General features: G+C 42.5%; 1 protein-coding gene across 1 annotated transcript in view; it reads left to right on the forward strand.

The window, feature by feature from the left end:
* GALNT18 (polypeptide N-acetylgalactosaminyltransferase 18) overlaps window positions 1-27946 on the forward strand; it is a 463511-nt gene that overhangs the window by 317068 nt on the left and 118497 nt on the right. The window contains exon 6 of the mRNA XM_084853983.1: window positions 4125-4239. Within this exon, the coding sequence (XP_084710109.1) occupies window positions 4125-4239 (115 nt within the window). The remainder of the gene's footprint in view (window positions 1-4124; window positions 4240-27946) is intronic.

Genomic DNA, 27946 nt, shown 5'->3' on the forward strand with positions numbered 1-27946 from the left:
CTTCCATTTTGAAGGGACTTGGGGACAGGTTGATACCTGTTCTTAAAAGAGGGAAATAGGACCTTTCTGTAGTACTTCCCTTTGCATGTCCAAAACAAGTAAGGAATAAGATCACTGATTTATCTAGATTAGCGTTGGCACTGACTAGCAGTGGTTCTGCAGGGTTTCTTAGGGGAGCCTTTCCCCTTAGAGACAGCCTAAAAAGGGGATGAGGCAAATTCATGGAGGACAACTGTCAATGGATGCTAGTGTAGTTTTATGTTTTATTCTTCCAACTTTTGTAATTTGCCCAGAGAACATTAGTTATTGGGCAGATTAAAAATAGAAGGAAGGAAGGAAGGAATAAATAAATAATAAAAGTCCTGATTGAGGATCAGAGACAGCAAATGTAAGGCCTCAGGCCTGAACCAAGCTATCAGTAGTTTTGGAGGGGCTTAGATGATCCATAATGCTCTCTGACTTTGGTTCAGTTGGCTGCTGTTTTCCCTAACAGGCCTCTTGATTTACCAGGATGAGTCAAAGGTCGATAGTGCAGCCTCAGCGCATTCCATCCTAATGAGCTGGAGGGTCTTATCAGGATAATCCTGGGAAGTGAAGCTTGTTTGCCTGAAAGCTGCAGGTGTCTGTACTGGGAAAGCTCTGATTGTTTCCCTTCTGACCAAGCACTGTTAGCCTATGCAGGGAAAGCTGTAGATGAATGCTAAATAATGCTTGCTGTTGTCATGCTGCCTCACTGCTCACATGTATGGAATAAAACCCATTTTACCCCATAAAATGGGTTTTCTGATCCAACCACTGGGTACGCCTGGGTGCTGATTGTACTCAATAAAGTATTCCTGGTAAGTAAACCTGGATCTGATTTATCACTATCTTGGCACCTCTAAATTAAGAGGCCTACTGCAGGGGTGATACAGCATGTCTCTGATTACCGCTTGCTGGGGAACAGCAACAGTGGGAGAGGGCTATTTTCCTCATGTCCTGCTTGTGGGCTTTCCAGAGGCATCTGGTTGGCCCTGTGGGAAACAGGATGCTAGAACAGATAGGCCTTTGGTGTGATCCAGCAGAGCTACCCATATATTCCTACAGTATCAAATTATGCAGGTGGACCTGGGTGTCACTTAGCTAATACCCCGTGACCGACAACCCACAGTGAGGCATTTTCAACTTCAGTAGATGAGTGTGTGTATGTGTACATAATCATGACAAATTGAGCTAAATTCTGTGCAGTTGCTTTGACTGTTTATACAGTAGGTAGCTAGGGATGTACGAAAGTCACTTAACGTTTCGCAGAATCTTTTGCGAAGGGAGGGGAGGCGCTCTGTCCCTCCCCCCAGGAATCCTCGACAGTCGGCTCTGTTCCACGGGGATTCTGCGGAGCCGCCGGCCGGCTCCGCCAGCAGCCGGACATCCAGCCGCTGGCTAGCAGGGACGCAAATGGCAGCTGCCGTAGCCGCTGCCGTTTGCGTCCTTGTATTCAGCCGTGATAAGCTACGTAAAGACTTACGTAGCCTATCACGTCTGGGTTTAAAAAACAAAACAAAACCGCGTACGCAAATGGCGGCGGCTACAGCCGCCGCCATTTCTGTTCCTTATTTTTGGCCGTCTTAGTCTACGTAAATATTTACGTAGACTAAGACAGCGAAAATAAGGGGGAACGCAAATAGCGTAGCGGGCGCCATTCGCGTACGCGTTTTTTGGTTTTTTTTAAACCCAGACGTGATAGGCTACATAAGTCTTTACGTAGCCTATCACATCTATGTAAAAAAAAAAAAAAAACCAGAAGCGACCAGACTGCAAATGGCGGAGGTGGCAGCCGGTTAGAAGACCAGCCGCCGCCGAAGCTGCCGCCGGAGCCGCCGCCATCGTCCAGAACATCTGCCCCAGGTAAGTCTCGTCCCAGGGGGGATCTGCGGGGGGTGGGGGGAGTGGCAGGCTGTTCCGCCATGGATTTCGGGGGGCTGAATGCACTGGCATTCGGCCTCACCAAGATCCGTGGCGGAATTCTCTGATATCCCTATAGGTAGCACATTGCAATGGAAGGCCGCAACCGGTAGCTTTTAAAAATGGTGAAAATATGCAGATCTACAACAAGAGCAAACTTTTTTCCTTCAGAATATATCTGGCAATCTGTCTGTGCTGTGATAGAAAATGAAGAATGTACTTTTCCTGTGCATAGCATTAATGTTTTGAAGCACAACGTTTTAAGCAACTTAAGGATAGAGTGGCATTTTCTTTTTCACAAAGTTCACCAGAAATAGCCTCCCATAGTTCTGAAGCAACATTTGATTATCATCAGAGAAGAGACTCTGATCTTCAAGGGAGGAGAGATTTTAGGGTCTATGATTTTAGAAAACTTATGATCTCATCAGGAACAGATGCCTCAGTTTATCACAGCTTGATTATTATTGTCCTGGTGAATGCAAAATGGTTTCTCCTCTACTATAACAACCCCCTGTCTCCTTTAATTAGTATCCTGTTGTCCCCAGTGCTCTTCTTTTGCTCACATAATGACAAAAGTGACATTTTTTTATTTGCCAGTCTACATGACAAAGTACGAACTAGGGTAAAAGACAGATTAATTATTCTGTTCTCGACTGCTCTATAAATACTATGTGGTCCATTCTCAACCAATTCAAATGTCATTCAAAATTAGCCAGACTGGATGTCACAAGATGCAATGCCTATCACTTCCTGAGCGTTGCCCCCATCCCCCAACTCCCCACACACATACATACATTGCATGGCAATATTTGAGGTCACTGCATGGTGGGATACACAGTGAAAGTAATGGTTGTGTCGAGTAAGCAAAGGAGCCACCATGCTCTGGGTCCATCACATAGCCTCATGTAGGCACCAGGATGATGCTTGGTGATCCATCCCCATCCTCACCATCCCATTCATGCATTTGCCCAAAGTGGCAAATAGAGGGCATGTGGATGCCATATATATATAACTGCAAAAATCCTGGTGTTCAGATAACGGTCTGAGGGCAAGTGCTACCATTTGTACTTGTTAAAGGTACAAAGGTCTGAGCCTGGCCATATCTGTATAGGACACTGCCTAAGGAGACCCATGTGAGCCATGTTGAAGTTCCTAAAGGAAGCATTTTTTTAATTAGCTATGTGAATATGAACTTGAGCACACTCCGGGAGAGAGCAGAGGACAGGAAGGCCTGCTGGCGTGCTATGGTCCATGGGGCCATGAAGAGTCGGACATGACTTAACGACTGAACAACAACAACAACAACAAATGGATGCCTTAATGGATCCTTCAATAGTAATAACAACAACAACAACAATTCTGGCCGCTTGCATTGGCTGCTTGTATGTTTCCAAGCCCAATTCAAGGTGCTGGTTTAAACCTATAAAGCCTTACACAGCTCAGAACTGCAATACCTGACAGCACACCTCTCCCAACCTGAACCTGTCTGTATGCTATGCTCAGCATCTAAGGCCCTCCTCTAAGTGCTACCTCCAAGGGAAGCTTGGGAAGTGGCAACAAGGGAGAGGGGCTTTTTCAGTGGTGGCCCCCCAATTATGGCATGATCTCCCCACTGAGGCTGGCCTGGTGCCAACACTGTCATCTTTTCAGCACCAGGTTAACACTGTCCTCTACTCCCAAGCATTTAATGACATATGATGGGGCATTTATGCAAGCTGTCTGAACAGGCCTAATATTTTATTGAACATGTTTTTAGCTGTTTAAATTGTTTTTACATTTTGTATATTTAAGTGTTTATTCTGTATTTTATCTGGTGAATTGTTGTGAACTGCCCAGAGAACTTTGGCTAGTGAACAATATAGAAATGATGATGACTGCGACGATGATGATGACGATTCTACAGTAGTAATATGAGAATATGGAGCTTCTCTCCAGTGTTATAGATGAGTGAGCCAATTATGGCTTGTGTCAGCTTTTGTTTGGAAATAAATAGCTCAGCTTATTTCTGAGAGAAAGCTACCTTTTCATATAATACATGCTAATTTGTCTCATTGCTAAAGATGGGGATGAATAAATTACACAGAATTTATGAACGGTGAACTTGCCTTAAATGTTGCACATCTGAAATTCACTCTACTGTCTTATGTTTTAATGTTCGCTGTTCTTTGTTTGTTTTCACCTAGGAGTCCTGCACTGATTGGATGCTTCATAGTAGACAGGGAGTATTTCCAAGAAATTGGTCTACTAGATGAAGGCATGGAGGTCTATGGAGGTGAAAATGTGGAACTTGGGGTCAGGGTAAGGAATAATCAAGAATGAGTAGATGGGCTCTTTTAGTTGTCCCAGGTCTTAGGTGAGGAAGGTCACAGATAATGAAGTGAATATGGGAGAATTAGAAGCACACAATAAGACAAGAATCTGAGCCTCACGTTTTATACAGATAAATATTTGACTAAATTAACAACTATTTTATTAACAATGATGTAGTGGACCCAGGGCTCACAGGGTTGAAGTGCCTGGACTTTTTGATTAGTGGGGTTGCTGATATCATGGGCCACCCCACTCAGACTGCCCTTTTCCCCCTGAGCTTAGCGGCAATCCTCAAAGGTAGTGGTGGTGGTGGTAGGGGAATAGATTTTTCCAGCAACAATATATTGTTGTGAGCTGTATCATGCACACATATAAAATAGACACACACAGAGAGAGAGAGAGAGAGAGAGAGAGAGAGAGAGAGAGAAATGGATCAACACTATGTGCATTTTTTGAATATTCCTTCTCGGTGTGGCTCGGGGGCTGACATGATGAGCACCTGTGCTTCAAAGCTTACTACTACACAACAGGCAGTTACACCGTTTATTTACTGGAAAAGTTCGAAGGTAGAAGTTACGGTATTAAAATAATATATTGGCGATTTTATTCCTCATATTGTTTTGAGCATGCAAGCTCTTACTCAAACAGCCATGAGAAAAGCATCCTGTACAGACTTTCTGTTCATCAAAAAGCTGCTCTCTTGAAGCTTGGCTAAGATCTTCTAATTTATGTACTGGGTGGAATATTACTCCTTAATTATTTAATAAACAACTTTCCCTCAGCTGGTATACAAACATTGATGGTTTAATGATTCTGAAAAATAATATGTTTTAAGTTAATAAGATTACCAATCAATAACCCATTTTATCATAATGCAAACAAGAAGAAGATGGATGTTTGAGGTCTTGATGCTGCTGTCTCAGCATGTCAGAAGAAAGACCGGTTAATCATTACTTTTGGCTTCTGCTCAAAAGCCCTCTCAATAAGATTTTCTTAATCCATTATTGTATAATAATAATTAAGATGTTTTGATTGGACTTTGGATACCTTGATTTTAATCTAAAGGCACATTGGATAGTTGCCTTGTCCTCTGATCATTCCAATAGAGCAACGATCCATGGGTTGTATCCACCCTGACCATCCACCAGTGGAACAGACCAATGTCAGAACAGATTTTCTTTCCTCTCTGCAGGCCCCCTGCCATGCACCCCCCCCAATATGCTCCGGAGGGTCCCCCATGGCCCCAACCCTCTGGAGCAGATTTGAGAGGCATGTGGGGGTCTGCGGGGGGGGGGAGTGTGTGCGGAATTTCTGTTGCATATCTATTCTTACATATGTTCTTCACCAGATCTTCCAGTCTATATAGAATTACTTGAAATTGTTCGACATATTTATATACCTTCAGACGTTGGTGTCCACAACAGCACTGATACATTGGGCTTGTGTGATACCTGGGTTCAAGTCCCTGTTTAACTGAGTAGTAACTGTATGGACTTGGCAGTGCACCTTGTATCAGCTAGCCTCAGTTGCTTTTGTAAATCTGGAATAAAAATGGTCTACCTCAGAAGGCGGTGGAAAAGATACACAAGGAAGAGGTGGTAAACAATTTTGCCCACTAAAAAAATTGTTTAAACATTTTAAAATTTTGCTGAACTAATGAACCTTTGAGAAGGCTCATTGCCCATTTTTAACTAAAGTTTTGTAGGTAGCAAGAACAGGTTCTCCAAGCCATATCTGTTTATTTAAACATAGTTGAGCCACTTTAGAAGCAGATAAAATTTGAGACAGATGTGCTCTTCCTTCTCATCCTGGACTGAATATATTTATAGAATACTGAGTCCACATAATCATACAATTTCTATTCCACTCAATGCCATTAATTTATTAGCATCAATCTATGTCATTTATGTATCTCATTTCTGGCTCGCTAAAAAATGTAATACTGCTGATTTTTTTCTTTTAGAGGGCCAGCTGATTTTCAGAGCAAGTGAAGGTATTCTTAGAAAGACAGCTGGATTGGTCTGAGTAATTGTATAAAACCAGATTTATGAACGATGTCATGCAAAAATTAACTGCACGCAGCTGATGTTTGCCTTCTGTGGCATTTTAGAGCACCAACATAGAATGCATATTCTCTAGCCGCAATCCAGAAGACCATGATGCATCCCAACCATAGGCAGATAAAAGGTTCTTTAAGTATGGGCTTACACAGGCAGTATCAGGCTTTTCCAGGATTGCAGTTTTCCCCTCCGTATAGCAAAACTTGTCCATAGAGCTCTATGGTTCTCAGACTTTTGACTTCCAGGCAACTTGTTTAACATCCTGTCTAGTGAAGAATTCCTCTGCACTGCAGAAGATTTGGGGATCTGTCAATAGGGTGCACTGACTTGGCCTGTTGGATATCATTTTTGCCCCATGTGAACATACTAGGGGCCAAAATAGATATTATTTCAAAGTTGTATTGAGCAGATAGATAGATAGATAGATAGATAGATAGATAGATAGATATCTTTTCATTTTTACTCTATATTAGGCACATGGGCCCCTTCATGGATCACTGCCTTGTTGTGGCGAACGGGCTTGCATAACTCAGTGAAGCCATAAGCTATGCCATGCAGGGCCACCCAAGACGGACAGGTCATGGCAGAGAGTTCTGACAAAATGTGGTCCACTGGAGAAGGAAATGGCAACCCACTCCAGTATCCTTGCCAAGAAAACCCCATGGAACGTATCACAAGGCTAAAAGAGATGACAGCAGAAGATGAGCCCCTCAGGTCGGAAGGTGTCCAATATACTACTGGGGAAGAGCAGAGGGTATTTCCAAGTAGCGCCAGAAAGAGTGAAGCGGCTGGGCCAAAGCCGAAAGGACACTCAGCTGTGGATGTGTCTGGTGGTGAAAAGAAAATCCGATGCTGTAAAGAACAATATTGTTTAGGAACCTGGAATGTCAGATCAATGAATCAAGGTAAGCTAGAGGTGGTCAAACATGAGATGGCAAGATTGAACATCGACATCTTGGGAATCAGCAAACTCAAATGGACAGGCATGGGCGAATTTAATTCAGGTGACCATCATATCTACTACTGTGGGCAAGAATCCCTTAGAAGAAATGGAGTAGCACTCATAGTCAACAAAAGGGTGGGAAAAGCAGTACTGGGGTACAATCTTAAAAACGATAGAATGATCTCAGTACGAATCCAAGGCAAACCATTGAACATCACAGGAATTCAAGTCTATGCCCCAACCACTGATGCTGAAGAAGCTGAGGTTGATCGGTTCTATGAAGACCTACAACACCTTCTAGAACTAACACCAAAAAGAGATGTCCTCTTCATCATAGGGGATTGGAATGCTAAAGTAGGAAGTCAAGAAATCACCGGGATAACAGGCAGACATGGCCTTGGTGTACAAAATGAAGCAGGACAAAAGCTAATAGAGTTTTGCCAGGAGAACACGCTGATCATAGCAAACACTCTTTTCCAACAGCACAAGAGGCGACTCTACACATGGACATCACCAGATGGTCAATATCGAAATCAGATTGATTATGTCCTTTGCAGCCAAAGATGGAGAAGCTCTATACAGTCAGTCAAAACAAGACCTGTGACTGTGGCTCAGATCATGAGCTGCTTCTTGCAAAATTTCGGCTTAAATTGAAGAATGTAGGGAAAATCACTAAACCATTCACGTATGACCTAAATCATATCCCTGATGAATATACAGTGGAGGTGAGGAATAGATTTAAGGGATTAGACCTGATAGACAGAGTGCCTAAGGAACTATGGACGGAGGTCCGTAACATTGTTCAGGAGGCAGCAACTCAATCCATCCCAAAGAAAAAGAAATGCAAGACAGCCAAGTGGCTGTCTGATGAGGCTTTACAAGTAGCTCACGAAAGAAGGGAAGCGAAAAGCAAGGGAGAAAGGGGAAGATATACCCAACTGAATGCAGAGTTCCAGAGAATAGCAAGGAGAGACAAGAAGGCCTTCTTAAATGAACAATGCAAAGAAATCGAGGAAAACAACAGAATGGGAAAGACTAGAGATCTCTTCAAGAAAATTGGAGATCTCAAGGGAACGTTTTGTGCACAGACGGGCATGATAAAGGACAAAGAAGGCAGGGACCTAACGGAAGCAGATGAGATTAAGAAGAGGTGGCAAGAATACCCAGAAGAACTATACAGGAAAGATCTGAATGTCCCTGATAGCCATGATAGTGCGGTTACTGAACTTGAGCCGGACATCCTCGAGAGTGAAGTCAAGTGGGCCTTAGGAAGCATTAGTAACAACAAAGCTAGCGGAGATGACAGTATTCCAGCTGAGCTATTTAAAATCCTAAAAGATGATGCTGTTAAAGTGCTGCATTCAATATGCTAACAAATTTGGAACACTCAACAATGGCCGCAAGACTGGAAAAGTTCAGTTTACATTCCAATTCCAAAGAAGGGCAACGCCAAAGAGTGTTCAAACTACCGCATAATTGCACTCATTTCACATGCCAGTAAGGTGATGCTCAAAATCCTACAAGCTAGGCTTCAGCAGTATGCGAACCGAGAACTACCAGAAGTACAAGCTGGGTTTCGAAGAGGCAGAGGAACTAGAGATCAAATCGCCAATGTTCGCTGGATCATGGAGAAAGCAAAAGAATTCCAGAAAAACGTCTATTTCTGCTTCATTGACTACGCTAAAGCCTTTGATTGTGTGGATCACAACAAACTGTGGCAAATTCTTAAAGTGATGGGAGTACCAGACCACCTTACCTGTCGCCTGAGAAACCTGTACGAGGGTCAAGAAGCAACGGTAAGAACCAGAAATGGAACAACCGATTGGTTCAAAATTGGGAAAGGAGTATGACAAGGCTGCATATTGTTACCCTGCTTATTTAACTTATATGCAGAGTACATCATGAGAAACGCCGGGTTGGATGAATCAGAGGTTGGAATTAAGATTGCCGGGAGAATTATCAACAACCTCCAATATGCAGACGATACCACCCTAATGGCAGAAAGCGAAGAGGATCTAAAGAGCCTCTTGTTGAGGCTGAAAGTGGAGAGTGCAAAAGCTGGTTTGAAACTCAACATTAACAAAACTCAGATCATGGCATCTGGCCCCATCACTTCCTGGCATATAGAAGGGGAAGAAATGGAAGCAGTGACAGATTTTACTTTCTTGGGCTCCAAGATCACCGCAGATGGTGACTGTAGCCATGAAATTAAAAGACGCTTGCTCCTTGGGAGGAAAGCTATGGCAAACCTAGACAGCATAGTAAGAAGCAGAGACATCACCTTGCCGACAAAGGTCTGTCTAATCAAATCTATGGTTTTCCCAGTAGTAATGTATGGCTGTGAGAGCTGGACTATAAGGAAGGCTGAGCGCCGAAGAATTGATGCTTTCGAACTGTGGTGCTGGAGAAGACTCTTACGAGTTCCCTGGACTGCAAGGAGGTCAAATCAGTCCATCATAAAGGAAATCAACCCTGAGTGCTCATTGGAAGGACAGATACTGAAGCTGAAGCTCCAATATTTTGGCCACCTAATGCGAAGAGAAAACTCTCTGGAAAAGACCCTGATGCTGGGAAAGACTGAAGGCAAAAGGAGGATGGGACGGCAGAGGATGAGATGGCTAGATAGCATCACTGATGCAATGAATATGAACTTGAGCACACTCCGGGAGAGAGTGGAGGACAGGAAGGCCTGGCGTGCTATAGTCCATGGGGTCACGAAGAGTCGGACACGACTGAATGACTGAACAACAAGGCACATGGGGCCCTGTCCAGATTGGGAGCCTAGTATGGGGGTAGGGGCTTTTAAGATCCAGATCAGCCCCCCTATGCCTACTCTAGAGTAGAAATGAAAGGCAGTGTAGTTACTAGATACAAATGTAAAGTACCCACACTGTGTGGATGAACACTGCAGGAGAACATCTGTAGAGGTGGGCAGCTTTCTTCCACAAGAGCTTGTCCACCATTCTTTTCACTGAAAAAACCCTGATAAACTTCCAAAGACCCCCAGATTGCCCCCAAATCACAGTTTAAATGCCACAGTTATAGATCAACCTATGCACAATGGAATCTTTCCAACTTGGCCTACATTCTCTGGATCACAGATACTATTATAAAGGCAAAGCCAAACATGTAAACAAGTGGTAAAAACGACTTTAAGTGCAATGTTGAGACTGCAGAAAGTGCTATAGAAGCATTTGTTTTACATGGCCCCAATTCCTCTCCTTCCTCTTGCTTGTCAAAGATAAGGCATTGTTGCAACAGAATAAAGGGCAAGTTTCTCACATAGCTTCATTTCATACAAGAGATGGGACATCCTCTGTAGTTTCTAGCTGAGGGTCAGGAGTTGTGAGGCCACTCCTAAAAGCTGGTTTCTCTGCTTGAACTTATGTGTGGTGCTTGAAAATAGCTGGCACTTTCATTTTGAGCTGAATGACTTGCTGTTTCTTTACACTGGCAAGGAGTTTGATCAACGCCACCCATGAGACTTTCCTAATAATTTGCATGACAGAATATGGCCCCAATTCTCTCAAGTAATATGCTGGCTAGTCAGCTTAGCTTACCCTATGCTGAAGTTAACTGCGGAAGATCACATTGATGGACAGGGCTAGAGAAAAGCACAAGCCTTCATGTAATAGAAACTTTGAGGCATGCTGGATCACTTAAATAAGATCCAATATTACTTTCATTTCCCCCCCTGCTCTCCAGAGAAGCCCAACCTGACCTACATAAAAATGCTTTCATCTTTAAAACACTACAGTGTACAGTGGTAGCATATCTTACCTACCTTGCCAGACAAAGGTTCAATTCCAGGTGCATCAAAACAAATTACAACACTGTAATGGACAGATAATCCTAGCAGTGTATCACTAACTTTTCTCACAGAGCTCAGAACTAACCTACATAATACCAGGAATAATGAATATTTACAATGCAATTTTAAAAGAAGCATAACTTTGTAGATGTTAGATAATGCAGATATATCACTTTCCTTTCCACCCCTATGCAAGTGCAAGCATATGGCTAAGAAAGGAGTCTTGGAAAAGTTCATGAGGTCTTTCATTCCTTCCATGCTAGGGTGGGCAACTGGTGGCCTTTCAGATGTTTTGGCCTACAAGTCCCATTGGCCATAGCAGGCATAGCCAATGGTGAGGGATGATGGGAGTTCTAGGCCAAAACATCTGGATGGCCACAAGTTGCTCACCCCATTCTACATGAACAAAGACATTATTCTAAAACAAGGGGGAAAGATCACCATAGCTGTAAGATACATTTGGATTAGAAGTGTGGAACAGTCTACTGAGAAATGCAATTGTCCCTCGCCATGGCCAACATGTGTTGGCCATGGATGCTAAAGAGTGTGAGAAAGTAATATCTGTGGCAACAGAACTTGAGAGCAAACCAATTTAAAGGAGGACTTAATCGTTCACTCCCACTGCCATGCTCAGGGATTTAGTTACATCATTTCCTATTAAACTAATGAGAGCTGAGAAACACTTATTACATCTAGAATTCCAGTCAATCACCAAAGGAGCTGTTCTGTTACTGAAACTTTACAAGTGGAGTAGGTAACCAGTCATAGAAGATATTTCCCTAAGACGTGGTTAAAACATTCTGGATAATACAAATTCCCAGAACATATACAATAATTTTCTTTCAGCTAACAATCCTTCCAGAAATATTCACCAACAGGCATGGATTTAAAAAAAAAAAAAATCTAGCAGGTGCTCAATGTCATCTAGAAGAGTATCTTGAAAATAGTTCATTTCAACCATGCATAGTAGGGGTTTTTTAATGGTATGGTGAAAAAAAACCTTTTCTTGAAGTCCGTGGATTGCCTAGCTTACTTATGCAGAGGCTTTCTCTGAAACAGCCTTCAGTAGGGCTGAGTTGGGCTGTGTTAGAGTTCTATGGCAATCTGAAGCTTACTCATTGAAATCCATCGTATTTACTTCTTAGTAAGTGTGCTTAGGATTGTGCTCATGGTTTATCTCTCTGCTGGGCTATTCAGTTTTTTTGTCTCTGAAGCTCAGAATGCTCTCCTTATGTTGTTTTTAACAGTATGGCCTGAAATGTACCACTTACTAAAGGCATCATCTGTTGTCAGCTATGCTCATGTTTTGTCATTTACCCAAAATGATGGGACAGATTACACCAGTGAGTTGCACAAGCTTTGTGAGGGAGTTGCCAGACTGCCAATAGTCTCTGTGACAAATGGTGCAATGTAAAGAGCTGAAGGAAGAGTGAGTCAACAAAAGTTGTCAACAAAGATTACTGCAATGCGTTATACGTGGGGCTGCCTTTGAAAATGGTCCGGAAACTTCAGCTGGTCCAAAATAGGGCAGCAAGATTGTTAACAGGGACTGGCCTGCGAGCTCATATTACGCCAGTACTTTTCCAGCTGCATTGGCTGCCAGTCCATTTCCGGGCCCGATTCAAAGTGCTGGTGTTAACATTCAAAGCCCTTAACGGCTTGGGGCCAGGTTACCTGAAGGATCGCCTCCTCCCATATGTGCCTGCCCGGACCTTAAGGTCATCATCAGAGGCCCTTCTCCGTGAGCCCCTGCCAAAGGAAGTGAGGCGGGTGGCTACTAGGAGGAGGGCTTTTTCTGTTGTGGCACCCCGGCTCTGGAATGAGCTCCCTAGTGAGGTTCACCTGGCGCCTACATTGTACTCCTTTCGGCGCCAGGTGAAGACCTTTTTATTTTCCCAGGCATTTTAGCTTTCTAAATTTTTATCTTTGCTGTTTTAAATCTGTATTTTAAACTCCTGTACTGCTGCTAGGTTTTATTGTGGTTGTATTGTTATATTGTGGTTTTAATGTTCTATATATTTTAAATTGTTTTATTGTGTGTTGTTTGGTTTTAGTTTTTGTGAACTGCCCAGAGAGCTTCGGCTATTGGGCGGTATAGAAATGAAATAAATAAATAAATAAATAAATAAATAAATAAATAAATGACCACATTTTACTGCTAGGCCTCAGCAGTAACAAGTTTGGAAACCACTGTGTTAATTTCAGCTTTGTCCTCCATTACTAGGCTGACCATACATACCGTTTTAAATGGGACAGTACTGTTTTTTCATATTTCCCAACCGTCCCGTCGTTTTAATATAAATGTCAATTTTGTCCCGTTTTTAATTTTTTGTAAAAAACTGAACGCGTTTATCATAAGGCTTTATGCTAATCAATGCATGCAGTAAAACTATGAGTGTGATGAAAGAGGACGTTCCAAATCCTTTATCCAGTCAGGGCCAGACTTCTTGAGCCAGCGACGATCAGACGCCGCCCCCTTGCTTGTTTGCAGTGGCGGGGAATTCAAGAGGCGGTCACTAAGCCCCATTCAGTGTGTGGGAGCCAGGAGGGTGAGTCTCACTGTTATTTCTACCATCATTCCGCCCATAGAGATTCTTTCTGCCTTACATTCAGTTTGATTCGGACTTTTCAGACTCATATTTTGGTTCAACAGGCTGTTTTTATTACAGCAGAACTCTCCGGTGGGACGTTAGCATATACCGGCTTGTGATAGCAGTCGGGGTGCTCAATCCTTTTTTGTTCTTTTGGTGTATGTTTATGATTTTTTGCAGTCTGGCCACTGCAGTCCTGCATTAGAGTGTTCAGTGTGGTATGCCATACAGATTTGTTTACCAATAATTGTTAGCTCAATTATTGGTAAACAAATAATTTGTTCATGTAATAAAACTTTTGTTATCATCTTACTTTTTCATGAATACAGAATGTTACATAACCCCGTCCCGTTTTTGTCATCCCAATATCCTGTTTTTGTCTCAAGGAAACATGGTCAGCCTATCCATTACGAAGTAGCATAGTCTGTGCTGAGGATATTTGTTGCAGGTGATAAATGAGTAACTCAAGCATCATTTTACAAAAGCCCACAAATCTTTTTTCAAAATCTAAAGTAGCTTCTATTGGAGATGGTGCAAGTCTGCTGCAGCCAGGGCAGACAGAGCTGTAGGCTCACCTGGATCCTGAAAACACTTCTCCCTTTCCCTGACCAAGGGGCATTAACAGACCTTAGGGCACAAGGGCACAGGTGGTGGCATGGAGTGCTCAAAAATGATCAACTTCTCAAGCAGAGCACTCACAAAAGCGCAACCCCTTTTGAGATCAGCCGTAGGAAGCTTGTATGGCCAATGCCGCTGCACAATCTCATAGTCCAGGCCCCATTCCAGTATTAACCTCTCCTGCGCCACCACATACGTCCTTACGATGGGGTGTAATAGCTTCTGTATCTGTGCATGTCACAGGAAATGTTGGACACTAACTTCAGAGGTGGAGATATTGATACAAACACTTAAGATCAGGATGGGAAGGAGATGTAACAATGCAGAGCATTCAGAAAGATTGCAGCTGATGACAAACACTGAGTTTTGTAAACTACTATCTATTTATCTGTCTCACTATTTAGGTAGCATTATATAAATTATAAGGGACTGCGGTGGCTTAGAGGTTAAGACGCTGAACTGCAGACCGGAAGGTCGGCACGACAGCGGTTGAGACCCGAGTGCTGCGTGACAGAGTGAGCTCCCATCTTCAGTCCCAGCTTCTGCCAACCTAGCAATTCAAAAGCAAGAAATTGCAAGTAGATAAATAGGTACCGCTTTGGCGGCAAAGGTAACAGCGTTCCGTGCACCTCGGTGTTCAGTCGTGCCGGCCACATGACCATGGAAGCGTCTTTGGACAGCACTGGCTCTTCGGCTTAGAAAGGGAGATGGGCACCACCCCCTAGAGTCGGACACAACTGGCTGGGGACACCTTTACCTTTACCTTTTTATATAAATTACATAAGCAACAACAAAAGCTGTTACATGGGTTTAATGCTCAATGGACTGCCATACAGTGATGTGCATTTTCTGGAAAGTTTTTAATTAGTAATGTTCCTATGCAAATTAGGATAATTTGCATCAGAAAATTTTCAGTTTCAATCAGAAAATGTTCTGATGCCCTTCATCAGGGGTGGGCAACTTGTGGCCATCCAGACGTTGTGGCCTACAACTCCTAGCATTCCTTGCCATTGGCTATGCTGATTAGAGTTGATGGGACTTGTAGGCCAAAACATCTAGAAAGTGACAAGTTGCCCACTCCTGCCCTAGAGAATGATTTAATTCACATTAATTTTTTTGTCCTCATAAACCACAAGTTGTTGTTGTTCAGTCGTTCAGTCGTGTCCGACTCTTCGTGACCCCATGGACCATAGCACGCCAGGCCTTCCTGTCCTGCGCTCTCTCCCGGAGCGTGCTCAAGTTCATATTCATTGCATCCGTGATGCTATCTAGCCATCTCATCCTCTGCCGTCCCCTTCTCCTTTTGCCTTCAGTCTTTCCCAGCATCAGAGTCTTTTCCAGGGAGTTTTCTCTTCGCATTAGGTGGCCAAAATATTGGAGCTTCAGCTTCATTATCTGTCCTTCCAATGAGCACTCAGGGTTGATTTCCTTTAGGATTGACTGATCTGACCTCCTTGCAGTCCAGGGGACTCGTAAGAGTCTTCTCCAGCACCACAGTTCGAAAGCATCAATTCTTTGGCGCTCAGCCTTCCTTATAGTCCAGCTCTCACAGCCATACATTACTACTGGGAAAACCATAGCTTTGATTAGACGGACCTTTGTCGGCAAGGTGATGTCTCTGCTTCTTACTATGCTGTCTAGGTTTGCCATAGCTTTCCTCCCAAGGAGCAAGCGTCTTTTAATTTCATGGCTACAGTCACCGTCTGCGGTGATCTTGGAGCCCAAGAAAGTAAAATCTGTCACTGCTTCCATTTCTTCCCCTTCTATATGCCAGGAAGTGATAGGGCCAGATGACATGATCTTAGTTTTTTTAATGTTGAGTTTCAAACCAGCTTTTGCACTCTCCTCTTTCACCCTCAACAAGAGGCTCTTGAGATCCTCTTCGCTTTCTGCCATTAGGGTGGTATCGTCTGCATATCGGAGGTTGTTGATAATTCTCCCAGCAATCTTAATTCCGACCTGTGATTCATCCAACCCGGCATTTCTCATGATGTACTCTGCATATAAGTTAAATAAGCAGGGTGACAATATGCAGCCTTGTCGTACTCCTTTCCCAATTTTGAACCAATCGGTTGTTCCATGTCTGGTTCTTACTGTTGCTTCTTGACCCTCGTACAGGTTTCTCAGGAGACGGGTAAGGTGGTCTGGTATTCCCATCACTTTCAGAATTTGCCACAGTTTGTTGTGATCCACACAATCAAAGGCTTTAGCGTAGTCAATGAAGCAGAAATAGACGTTTTTCTGGAATTCTCTTGCTTTCTCCATGATGCAGCGAATGTTGGCGATTTGATCTCTAGTTCCTCTGCCTCTTCTAAACCCAGCTTGTACTTCCGGTAGTTCTCGGTTCGCATACTGCTGAAGCCTAGCTTGTAGGATTTTGAGCATCACCTTGCTGGCATGTGAAATGAGCGCAATTGTGCGGTAGTTTGAACACTCTTTGGCGTTGCCCTTCTTTGGAATTGGAATGTAAACCGACCTTTTCCAGTCTTGTGGCCACTGTTGAGTGTTCCAGATTTGTTGGCATATTGAATGCAGCACTTTAACAGCATCATCTTTTAGGATTTTAAATAGCTCGGCTGGAATACTGTCATCTCCGCTAGCTTTGTTGTTACTAATGCTTCCTAAGGCCCACTTGACTTCACTCTCTAGGATGTCCGGCTCAAGTTCAGTGACCGCACTATCATGGCTATCAGGGACATTCAGATCTTTCCTGTATAGTTCTTCTGTGTATTCTTGCCACCTCTTCTTAATCTCATCTGCTTCTGTTAGGTCCCTGCCTTCTTTGTCCTTTATCATGCCCGTCTTTGCACAAAACGTTCCCTTGAGATCTCCAATTTTCTTGAAGAGATCTCTAGTCTTCCCCATTCTGTTGTTTTCCTCAATTTCTTTGCATTGTTCATTTAAGAAGGCCTTCTTGTCTCTCCTTGCTATTCTCTGGAACTCTGCATTCAGTTGGGTATATCTTCCCCTTTCTCCCTTGCTTTTCGCTTCCCTTCTTTTGTGAGCTACTTGTAAAGCCTCATCAGACAGCCACTTGGCTTTCTTGCATTTCTTTTTCTTTGGGACGGATTTCGTTGCTGCCTCCTGAACAATGTTACGGACCTCCGTCCATAGTTCCTTAGGCACTCTGTCTATCAGGTCTAATCCCTGAAATCTATTCCTCACCTCCACTGTATATTCATCAGGGATATGACTGAGGTCATACCTGAACGGTTTAGTGGTTTTCCCGACGTTCTTCAATCTAAGCCGAAATTTTGCAAGAAGCAGCTCATGATCTGAGCCACAGTCAGCTCCAGGTCTTGTTTTGACTGACTGTATGGAGCTTCTCCATCTTTGGCTGCAAAGGACATAATCAATCTGATTTCGATATTGACCATCTGGTGACGTCCATGTGTAGAGTCGCCTCTTGTGCTGTTGGAAAAGAGTGTTTGCTATGATCAGCATGTTCTCTTGGCAAAACTCTATTAGCTTTTGTCCTGCTTCATTTTGTACACCAAGGCCATGCCTGCCTGTTATCCCGGTGATTTCTTGACTTCCTACTTTAGCATTCCAATCCCCTATGATGAAGAGGACATCTTTTTTTGGTGTTAGTTCTAGAAGGTGTTGTAGGTCTTCATAGAACCGATCAACCTCAGCTTCTTCGGCCTCAGTGGTTGGGGCATAGACTTGAATTACTGTGATGTTGAATGGTTTGCCTTGGATTCGTACTGAGATCATTCTATCATTTTTAAGATTGTACCCCAGTACTGCTTTTCCCACCCTTTTGTTGACTATGAGTGCTACTCCATTTCTTCTAAGGGATTCTTGCCCACAATAGTAGATATGATGGTCACCTGAATTAAATTCGCCCATGCCTGTCCATTTTAGTTCACTGATTCCCAAGATGTCGATGTTCAATCTTGCCATCTCATGTTTGACCACCTCCAGCTTACCTTGATTCATTGATCTGACATTCCAGGTTCCTAAACAATATTGTTCTTTACAGCATCGGATTTTCTTTTCACCGCCAGACACATCCACAGCTGAGTGTCCTTTCGGGTTTGGCCCAGCCGCTTCACTCTTTCTGGCGCTACTTGGAAATACCCTCTGCTCTTCCCCAGTAGCATATTGGACACCTTCCGACCTGAGGGGCTCATCTTCCGGCGTCATATCTTTTAGCCTTGTGATAAGTTCCATGGGGTTTTCTTGGTATTTGACCTGAAATAATTAAGGAAAAAAATTAAAGCATACTAAATCTGATTCAAGCATTATATTATGTAGACATTTTTATTGGAATACTGGTAAAAATTTAAAATAAATGAATAAATAGATAAATAGCTGGAAAAAAATCTGAAAATTTCCCATCCCACAGCACTGCTGCCATAATTAGAATATTTGAATTCATAGTTTTATTTTGATTAGTGTCTTGAGGTCCTAACTGATTGTTTACTGGTTTCAGCTACAACATGCCAACTATATTGCCATTTCCTGTAACTCTGTTGATACTTATAACTTATTTGCATTCTCCCTATGGCACGGTGGAAAACCACATGTATCTTTCTTCCTTCCAATGGTTGTGGATATCAGTGCATGGATGTGATGTTTGAAAAGAGCGTTAAGTCAATCTTGCCCAGCCTGGTGCCCTCCAGATGTGCTGGGAAAGGCTGATGTAAGCATTTAAGTTCGAATAAGCCCAAATAATGTGGTTGATTCTGCTACCCTCAAAATATCTGGGAATCAGACATGCAATCTGAACCTAAGTGCATGCATTGATCAATGGATTTCAGATGCCATACCCACTCATGGCTGCCCAGGGTTATGAGAGGAGGGACAGGCCACCTATTGGGTAGATGGGGTGAAACGATACAATCCCATTCTTCCGTCATGCAAAGGAAAAACATGGCGGAGAGTATCATTTGAACTGAGCATGTGTTTTTTTGACCAAGAAGGAACATCTAATTGGCATCAGGAAAAAGCATCCTTCTCTGTCCTATCACTATATATATATTTTCTTCCATTAATCTGCCTTGATAACTGTTGAACTAGCATTTCAGTTGTTTTGACTTTCTTTGTTGTCATTATATGATGCAGCAGTGTGTAGGAAGCAGTTCACAACCACAGAGCAGAAACCAGCCTCCCTGTGCTTTAATTTGCCATGCTACCAAAATGATATTTGTCTTTACAAAACATTTTGCAGACTTATGGCATCAATAGCTTGGAGCATTTATGAATAATAATTAATGTATGATGTATGCATCAAATATATTATTTATGATTGCATAATTATACCATATATTGTGGGCTGCTTTGATTACTGCTATTTCTAGTTTATGAAAATGAGGTTATCGTGGCCTCAGAACATGCAAACATAACTACAACAGAATGCAAATAACCATAAAATGAGTTGAGTGCAAGCATCAATATGTCAAAGAGAAGCAGCATATCCTGATCCTAAGTACATTCCATGGAAAGAAAGTACATTGCAAAGGACTGTGTTTATAAATAAGCAATCATATACATAAGCAAAACAACAACCCTATCAATTATAAATTGCATTATAGGGCCCTGTTCGCCTCCCAATAATTCAGCTTCAGTGGTAGGGGATTGGAAGCTCTCTTTGTATCCAATGCCTTTTTCATTGGGGAAGGGTGGAATTTATCACCTTTCATACTTCCCCTTCAGAGTATATGCTCCCTGCCTTACTCCCTCAACAGTCAACACACCAATTCCCACTGATAACCCACTTATCACCACATCTTATTACAGTCCCTTGCCGTTCATCACCTTCTTAGTTGTCCCATTGTACATCAAATCACCTCTTCCTCTCAGTCCCCTGGGTAGTTGGCAAAAATAGGTCCTTACTCCTGGGTTTTATCTGGCCCATGTGCTGATTAACATATCACTGGTTTGGTTGCAAGGGTGCCCTTCTCTGAAGAAAAGGGGTCCATCTGTTCACAGAAGGGGCTTGGATCCAGCGGAGACTTCTCATGGAAGGGAGGGAAAAAGTGCTTTTTTGCTGATTCTTTCTCCCTCTTGCACTCCTCTGCTCACTTTCAAATGCTGTTCCCCAACCCTCTGGAACAGATTTTCAGGGGTGCGGGGGACTGCAGAGGGAAGTGGAAGCCAAGTTTTGAGAGTTGTCTGTTCAGTGTAGGGTGGCCCCTTACACCTCATCAAAAAAGCAGAAATGCATTACCAAGAAAGAAGGCAAAAGAGGGCACAGATTTGCATGCAGTTTGGATATGCCAGTGTATATGTATAGTTGAAAATGTAAAAATAATTACTATAGTTTAGCTAGACATACAAAACATCTCACCAAAATGGAGATGACTGTGACCAGGTGACCTGAGTGTTTGCTTGGTCTGCTGTCCGGGTACCAGTTGCGGATGGGCGACTTCATGGCCTTTCCCAGTTCTCCCCTCTTGTGGTTTGCTACCTTTAACCACAAAACAAATTAGGATTTAGGAAAACTGTATATATAAAATATTCCAAATATATAACACATTTTAATGTCCTATCTTTTCTCCTACATACATAGTTCCATAACTGGTTTCTACAAAAGGCCAAATAAATACACAATGCCCTTTTCCCAAACACGTTTCGACCTTGGTGGTCTTCATGAGTGGGGGAAAAATATGTGAACTCTAATGACAGCCCTTATTGCAACTAATATCTCATAGTATTAAATGTCTTACACAGAACCAGTGAATATTTAACTATGCAGATTCTGTGCTTCTCATCAAGTGGTTGGTATGAAGGTACAATAAAAGGGGGGGAAAAAAACGTTCCCTCCTGCACCCAAGAAGATAAGTTCCTTCTGTTTACAGTAACCATCCACCATGCTACAGAAGCTGAGCAGAACAGTGTTTTTTTTAATTGGCACTGCAGCCAACTCCCACATGAGGCTTGGACGCTGTGCCAACCTAGTTCAGTTGGTAAAAGCAAACATATCAAGCAAGTGAAATATAGTTTTGGAAGACCTAATCCAATGACAAAGCATACTGAATCACAGTTTTATATTACAGTTTAAACATACAGCAATTTTGTACTCATTTTAATGTAATTCTTACCAATGGGAAACATATCTGAATAAAATCCCAGTATTCCACAGAAGAGAATAATTGACTGTGTGTAGTAGCTGCCCCATAACCAGGGCTGGCTCAAGACACTTTGCTGCCCGATAAGATGGATAAGAGAATAAGATGGTGCCCCTCTCCCATATAGAGATGCCGATTGAACTGGCAGTAGAATCTAACTTTGACTGTTGTGGTGGTATAGCATCCTTCACTGCATCTGAGGGAAGCTTAGGGGACAAAAGGCCTCATGGCACACACAACTCTGCCCAAGGGACAGCCCTGCCCATAACCAATTTCCCCCCATAATGCAGAGCCCATTCACACATGAGCTTCCTCAATGACAGACAGGGAAGTTCTGCTAGATGTCTGCCTGATGTTGTAGCCTGATATATCACTTCTATGTATTACAACAAGGATAGGGAACCTCCAGCCCCTGGGCCTAATCCAGCCTATAGAGGTTCCCCATCCGGCCTACGGAGCCTTGTTGGATTCTTCCAGTGGGCAGGTCTTGGCTTCACTGTGTGTGAGCTTTCCCCAGCCAAGGAAAGTCTACGTGCAGTAAACCTGGTGCCCAGCCAAAACACTGGCTGGAGTTCTAGCCTGGCGCGTTGGCCAGGAACTGGATGATGTCAGGGTGTGGCTAACTGTAGTCCAAATTGATTAACTATATAAATAAGTCTTATCTCTTCAAAGTTTTGTTAGTGTTATAATATCTATTAAACCAAACCGGCAATATTTTCTCTCTGATTTCTTCTGATTTGATTCTGATTCTTTCCAAAATTCTCTCCTACTTTTATTTGAGAGGTTTTCTAAAAATAATATTTTTTTTAGGTTGTCATCGTACTGAGTTTTTTTGTTGTATGATTTGACATTTCCCCCATCAAAACAAAAAAAACCCCTCAACAAAAACTGATGCAGTGTTTTACTGCGATAAATAAAAATTGTGCAGTGCAATCCTATAGATGTCTATTCAAAATTAAGCCCCATTGAATTCAGTGTGATGTAGTCATGGATAAATGTGCATAGGATTTCAACCTTATCATTTATTTCATAGGATTTATCATAGGATTTCAGTCTCAGTGAGTAAAGCTGCCACATGTGCCAACCTGCCTTACACGATTGGTCCATCTAACTCAGTATTACCTACACTGGCAGGGGCTTTCCAGGGTTCACCTGAAGCATTTCTGCTGTTCAAGAAAAAAGTGGGCAACCTGTGTAGTGAATCTGAAATGTAAAACGTTTGCTTGGACTCAAGTGTATACAGCAAGTTCTCAGTGTGAATTGCAAAAGTATTTTCTCTCTGGAATATCATGGGCACTACTGACTGAAGTACCTAAGGATGTGATTTCAAAATTATTGTCATTTTGCCATAGAAACAGCCCTATTCTGAAAATGGAGAAGAAATTATTCCCCTCCATATCACCGTGCTTCCAATTGCGTCTCCGTCTGCAAAAAGTTGCTCTCTGTCGCTGGCTCTGTTTGTTTGCGTCAGGCCTCCAGTGGCATAATTTCCTCTTCCTCTCTTTTCCCCACGAATGCCTCAGCAGGCCTCCTGCTGCTGCAGCACATATAATTACACATACAGACAGCATTGCCGGCACAGCTATGAATCATCTTAATGATCTCTGTGTTTCGGGCAAAGGGAGGGTGTTATTTAAAAGCCCCCACAAGGAAGAAAAGGTGATTGACACAACACCAGTTACCTGCTACTAAAACCACTTGGACCCACAGTACAGGAAGAGAGGACAGCTCTCAGAGTTCGGGCGGCTTCTTTTGCCTTCTCTACCCACCTGCAATTGAACTGGTGGGCTTGCTGCTTTATTGAAGGAAATCTTTCCTTTTGAGATTATAGTGGGAGAAATGAGAATTGAATTTCCAAACATTTATCTGTTTGGATGAAGTCATGTTAAATCTAGTCATGTTAACTAGATTTTATTAAAGTCGCTGTATGCGGCTAAAGCGGGTTTTGAGGGGTAATGATGTGCATTTATGACATGAATGCAGCAAACTGTGGGTGAGGGAATTCTCTAGATCAGTTCTCAAGATGTGTTGGATTACAGCTCCTGACTTCCCCAGCCATCACCATGCTGACAAGACGATGGAGGTTGTAGTCCAAAACATCAGGTTAGGTAAGGCTGCCCAGCCTAGATTCTGTAGTGAATCCAGCACAAAAACATTGCCTCACTCGTTTGCCTTAATATTTCCAGAAAGATTCTGTTCTTTCCTGACATCAGTGCTTCCCTTTCCCTTTGACACTCCACTGCTTCTCCTTTGGTATGCTGTGCCATTGATCATCAGCTGGTCGGTCATAACCTATAAGTGACACCACCACTTCCTTTTGCCATTGTGATTAAGGGATTTTTAAGAGAAGCAAGCAGAAGACAAGCAGATGAAGAGGGACATATGTGATAAAAGCTTAAAAGTGGCTCCCCTGTGGTAGATTGTGTGTAAAGGTTGGTGCTGTGTCTGGCAGCACTGAAGACTACTGACCTAGATTCTTTTCATCCAGTGCTTGCCACACGCTGTCCACAATATTAACTTTACTTAGTAGCATTCTCTGAACTAGCTGTCCATCTCATCTCTTTCTCCAGTCTCAGCCAATCCAGTGTTTCTCTGTTGTGTGGGGTTTTTTTAGCGATAGCTTTCTGCCTGTCATTTGATATAGACCACTGGCCTGGCCACTGATAGACAAAAGGTGGCATGTCTGTCTTCATATGTCACTTCTGGTGGCCATTTTCAAATAAAAGTGGTTGAGGCAAGAGACACGATTTTGTAAAGGAGAATTTTGTTTGTTCTAAAAATTTGAAAAAAAATTAGCATGTGCCCATTTGCTTGAATATTTGGCAGCGTAGAGATGTCCTGTGCCCTCTCCTTTATAACTGCGTCTCTTTTTGATGTTATGTGTTCCTGTGTCTTCTTTGAAAGCTGTCTGCATAGCCCCAATATAGAGCTGTTCCTTTCACTAACAGAAGATTGCTGACACAACAGATCACCCTGGGCACCAAGGAAGGCAAAAATCAACTGTGTGAAAAATGAACAGTTACAGTTGTCTGCTTCCTTCTTTTGGCATAAGCTTGGCAATAGAACGACTTAAGTATCAATTATTTTGTGACGTCCTGCAGTAAGATGGATATAATGAGAAATGACTGAATGATGCTTTGTGCCTTTAGTGACCCTCGAAGCGTGTTATCGCCTAGTAGCATAGTCCTTGGCGGAATTTACTACACTAATGAAACAGCAACACCCCTGGCCCACAACACACATAGTTTAACAATGCATTGTAGAAGCTTTATGGTTCATGAAGCTAAGTGCAAAATTAATTCCTGCCAAACAAACACAATGTTAAAAGTACATAATGAAGCAATTAACTAAAAGTCGGAGGGGTGGGGGAGAACACTGGCAATGCAATATTCAACAAATCCTGTGCATATATTCCTTTTTTGATTGATGCTTTAGTGAGCCCTATTCAGTAATTAATTATGAGATTATTAATGAGCATTCAAGATTGGGGGCCACATCAATTTACCTGAAAGCTGTTTATTTCTGTTACAGAAGCCATTTTAGATTTTATTGTGTGTGTGGGGGGGGGAGGTTCTGTTTAGTCTTCAGATATGCTTAGAAATAGTTTTTACTTGCACTGCTTGTAGGTTCTCATGCATTTCCAACATCTGTAAGGAATGCCTACACTAAAATGCACATTTGATGTTAAAATAGCACTTTTCTTGCTTTCTATATAAGGATGGATGAAACTGGGTGGGAGGAATTGCCTGGAAAAATCTATCACCTTGAATCTGAAGTTACTAAATTCCCATACCTTGGCTCAATTTCACATGAAATGAGGAGCCCAGCCCAATGTGTACTGACACTGAGAGGCCTGAGTGACATGAATGACCCAGATTGGGTCCTCCTTCCTCACTTAATCATCTGGAATTAGGAAGATCTGAACTGCATTGTGCAGCCATAACCTTTATGCAAATTCTAAAAGCTCCTGCACATCTGTTGCACATTTAGGGTTGTATGAAATAGTTTCCATGATGCCACACTGTACAGAAATACTCAGGCCTTCTGCAAAGACTAACCCATAGATTAAAGGGAAAGTAGATATTTTCAAGGAAAGAATTGACTTCAGCTGTCAATCTAGTATTGTGAAAGCAGATATGGTTAAATGCAACTGAAAGGAATTCAGTTGCATTTAACTGAATGCAACTGAATTGCATTCAGTTAAATGCAATTTAACTGAATAAATTTAATATTTAATACTGAGTCAATAGTATGACTCAGTATTAACTCAGTAATAGATTATGCACTGATGTGCATGTTTGTTTAAAATAAATTGATATAAGGAAAATTATCTCACTAAATTGGCTTTGTGTGTCGAAAGGGAAATTCTTTCATAAAGGCCTCGGACCAAAACAGACATTACTTTAAATCCATTTATAGCGGCTATGTCTGTGAATACTGTAGAATAGATGTGTGTGTGTGTGTGTGGGGGGGGGATTCCAGATCTTAACCCATCTCCCTACTCTCCACATTAGGGTCCTGATCCAGGTTGGGAGCCTTGCACCTACTCTACAGTACAAATGGAAAAAAGCCATAGCTGCTAGATACAGATTTAATGTAGTGTCTGTTTTGGCCCTTAGATAGTCCTTTCAGAACTATTCTAGGTAAATTGTGATGTGCGGGTAGTGGTTGAATTCACCAAATCCAGCTCAGGGTCTCTCCCTGTGCCATAAGTCTTTTGCAGACGAGGAAAGGATTCATTTTTGGACATGACTACAAGATGAAGAGAAATATGTTAATTGGTGTGTGGATGACTGTTGCTTTCTAAATCTACTTTCGAAAAAAAACTACAGAGTGGATGTCCCCAAATATCCTGCTGAATAATTGCTCCTTGTTAGGGTGAGTTTCAGCTGACACTGTCTGCTGCAGCCTCTGCCTCACCTGATGGATTTTCCGGGCTGCAGAAGGTTGGCCTACTGGGACTAGCAGATGCCCTTCAAGGTCTCCTGCAGGTTTCCCAGCCTCCTGCTTTTAATGACACGTGCCTGGAATTGAACCTGGGACTTGCTGCATGCAAAGCGTGCTCATTATTATCGAGCTGTGTATTGCCTGAGGTTGTTGTTGTTGTTCAGTCATTAAGTCGTGTCCGACTCTTCATGACCGCATGGACCATAGCACGCCAGGCCTTCCTGTCCTCCGCTCTCTCCCGGAGTGTGCTCAAGTTCATATTCATTGCATCGGTGATGCTATCTAGCCATCTCATCCTCTGCCGTCCCCTTCTCCTTTTGCCTTCAATCTTTCCCAGTATCAGGGTCTTTTCCAGGGAGTTTTCTCTTCGTATTAGGTGGCCAAAATATTTGAGCTTCGGCTTCAGTATCTATCCTTCCAATGAGCAGTCAGGGTTGATTTCCTTTAGGACTGACTGATTTGACCTGCTTGCAGTCCAGGGGACTCGTAAGAGTCTTCTCCAGTACTACAGTTCGAAAGCATCAATTCTTCGGCGCTCAGCCTTCCTTATAGTCCAATTGCCTGAGGATTATTGCCTAAATAATCTTATAAGAATCCTGCATACGTTGTTATGTCTGTATTGCACACGAGGCTGAGAGAATGGTGGCTTGCCTTGGCCACCTAATCAGCTCATGTCAGAAACAAGGGTTGCCGAATCACACTCTTAGCCACTACACTATCCTCTCTCAACCCCAAATCTGCATTTCCAGTCAAATCTAATATACACAAATACACAACACATAGTTAAACTATGGCATTTGCTACCACAGGATGTAGCAATGGCCATTAATTTGGATGGCTTTAAAAGGGAGTTAGACAAATTCCTGGAGGAGAAGGCTAGAGTAGATCAATGGCTACTAGTCCTGATGGCTATGTACTACCTCCAGTACCAGAGGCAGTGAGCCTATGTACACCAGTTGCTGGGGAACATGGGCGGGAGGGTGCCGTTGTACTCGTGTCCTGCTTGTGGGTTCCTGTTGGGCAGCTGGTTGGCCACTGTATAAATGGAATGCTGGACTAGATGGATCCTTGGTCTGATCCAGCATGGCTCTTCTTATGTTCTTAAATCTTGGGTAGCTATTTTAAATTTCTTTATCATATGGGGTGAAATAAGCCAAGGACAATGTTCCCCCTTAGTATGTGAAAACCCTAAAGACGTGCTTCTATTTTTTCCAGCATGGCAAATGCATTTAGGCCAATATTTGTAAAACATTAATCACATTAATCCTTCTAAGTAATTAGATTGGGTTTTGACTCAGCTCTGTGCGACCAGCTTGTTCTATCAGACCTTGTCTTGACAACTCCTGCTTAACATTTAAGATTTTAAGCAAATTCATGCTTCTTGAAGCAGCGTAATTAATAAGTCTTCAGAAATAGAACAAAGACTGACAGTGTTTAGACAAGAAAGGGAAGACCAACAGGTTTGATTAATTGGAGTTGATTCAGAAACTGCATAATTGCTGTTTACAAACGATATTGAAGTATGTGTTAAATCAGGTTTTTGTGTGTGCATGTGTGTTTTAAACAGATGGAATTTCATTTCAGTTTAATTTATTTTAATTATTATGGAATTAATAATGAAATCAAAAATAATGTAAAGGAGACTCTTA

This window comes from Heloderma suspectum, chromosome 1, assembly GCF_057233095.1.
Source record: "Heloderma suspectum isolate Gila_16-S chromosome 1, 16-S_ref, whole genome shotgun sequence".
Lineage (NCBI taxonomy): Eukaryota > Metazoa > Chordata > Lepidosauria > Squamata > Helodermatidae > Heloderma > Heloderma suspectum.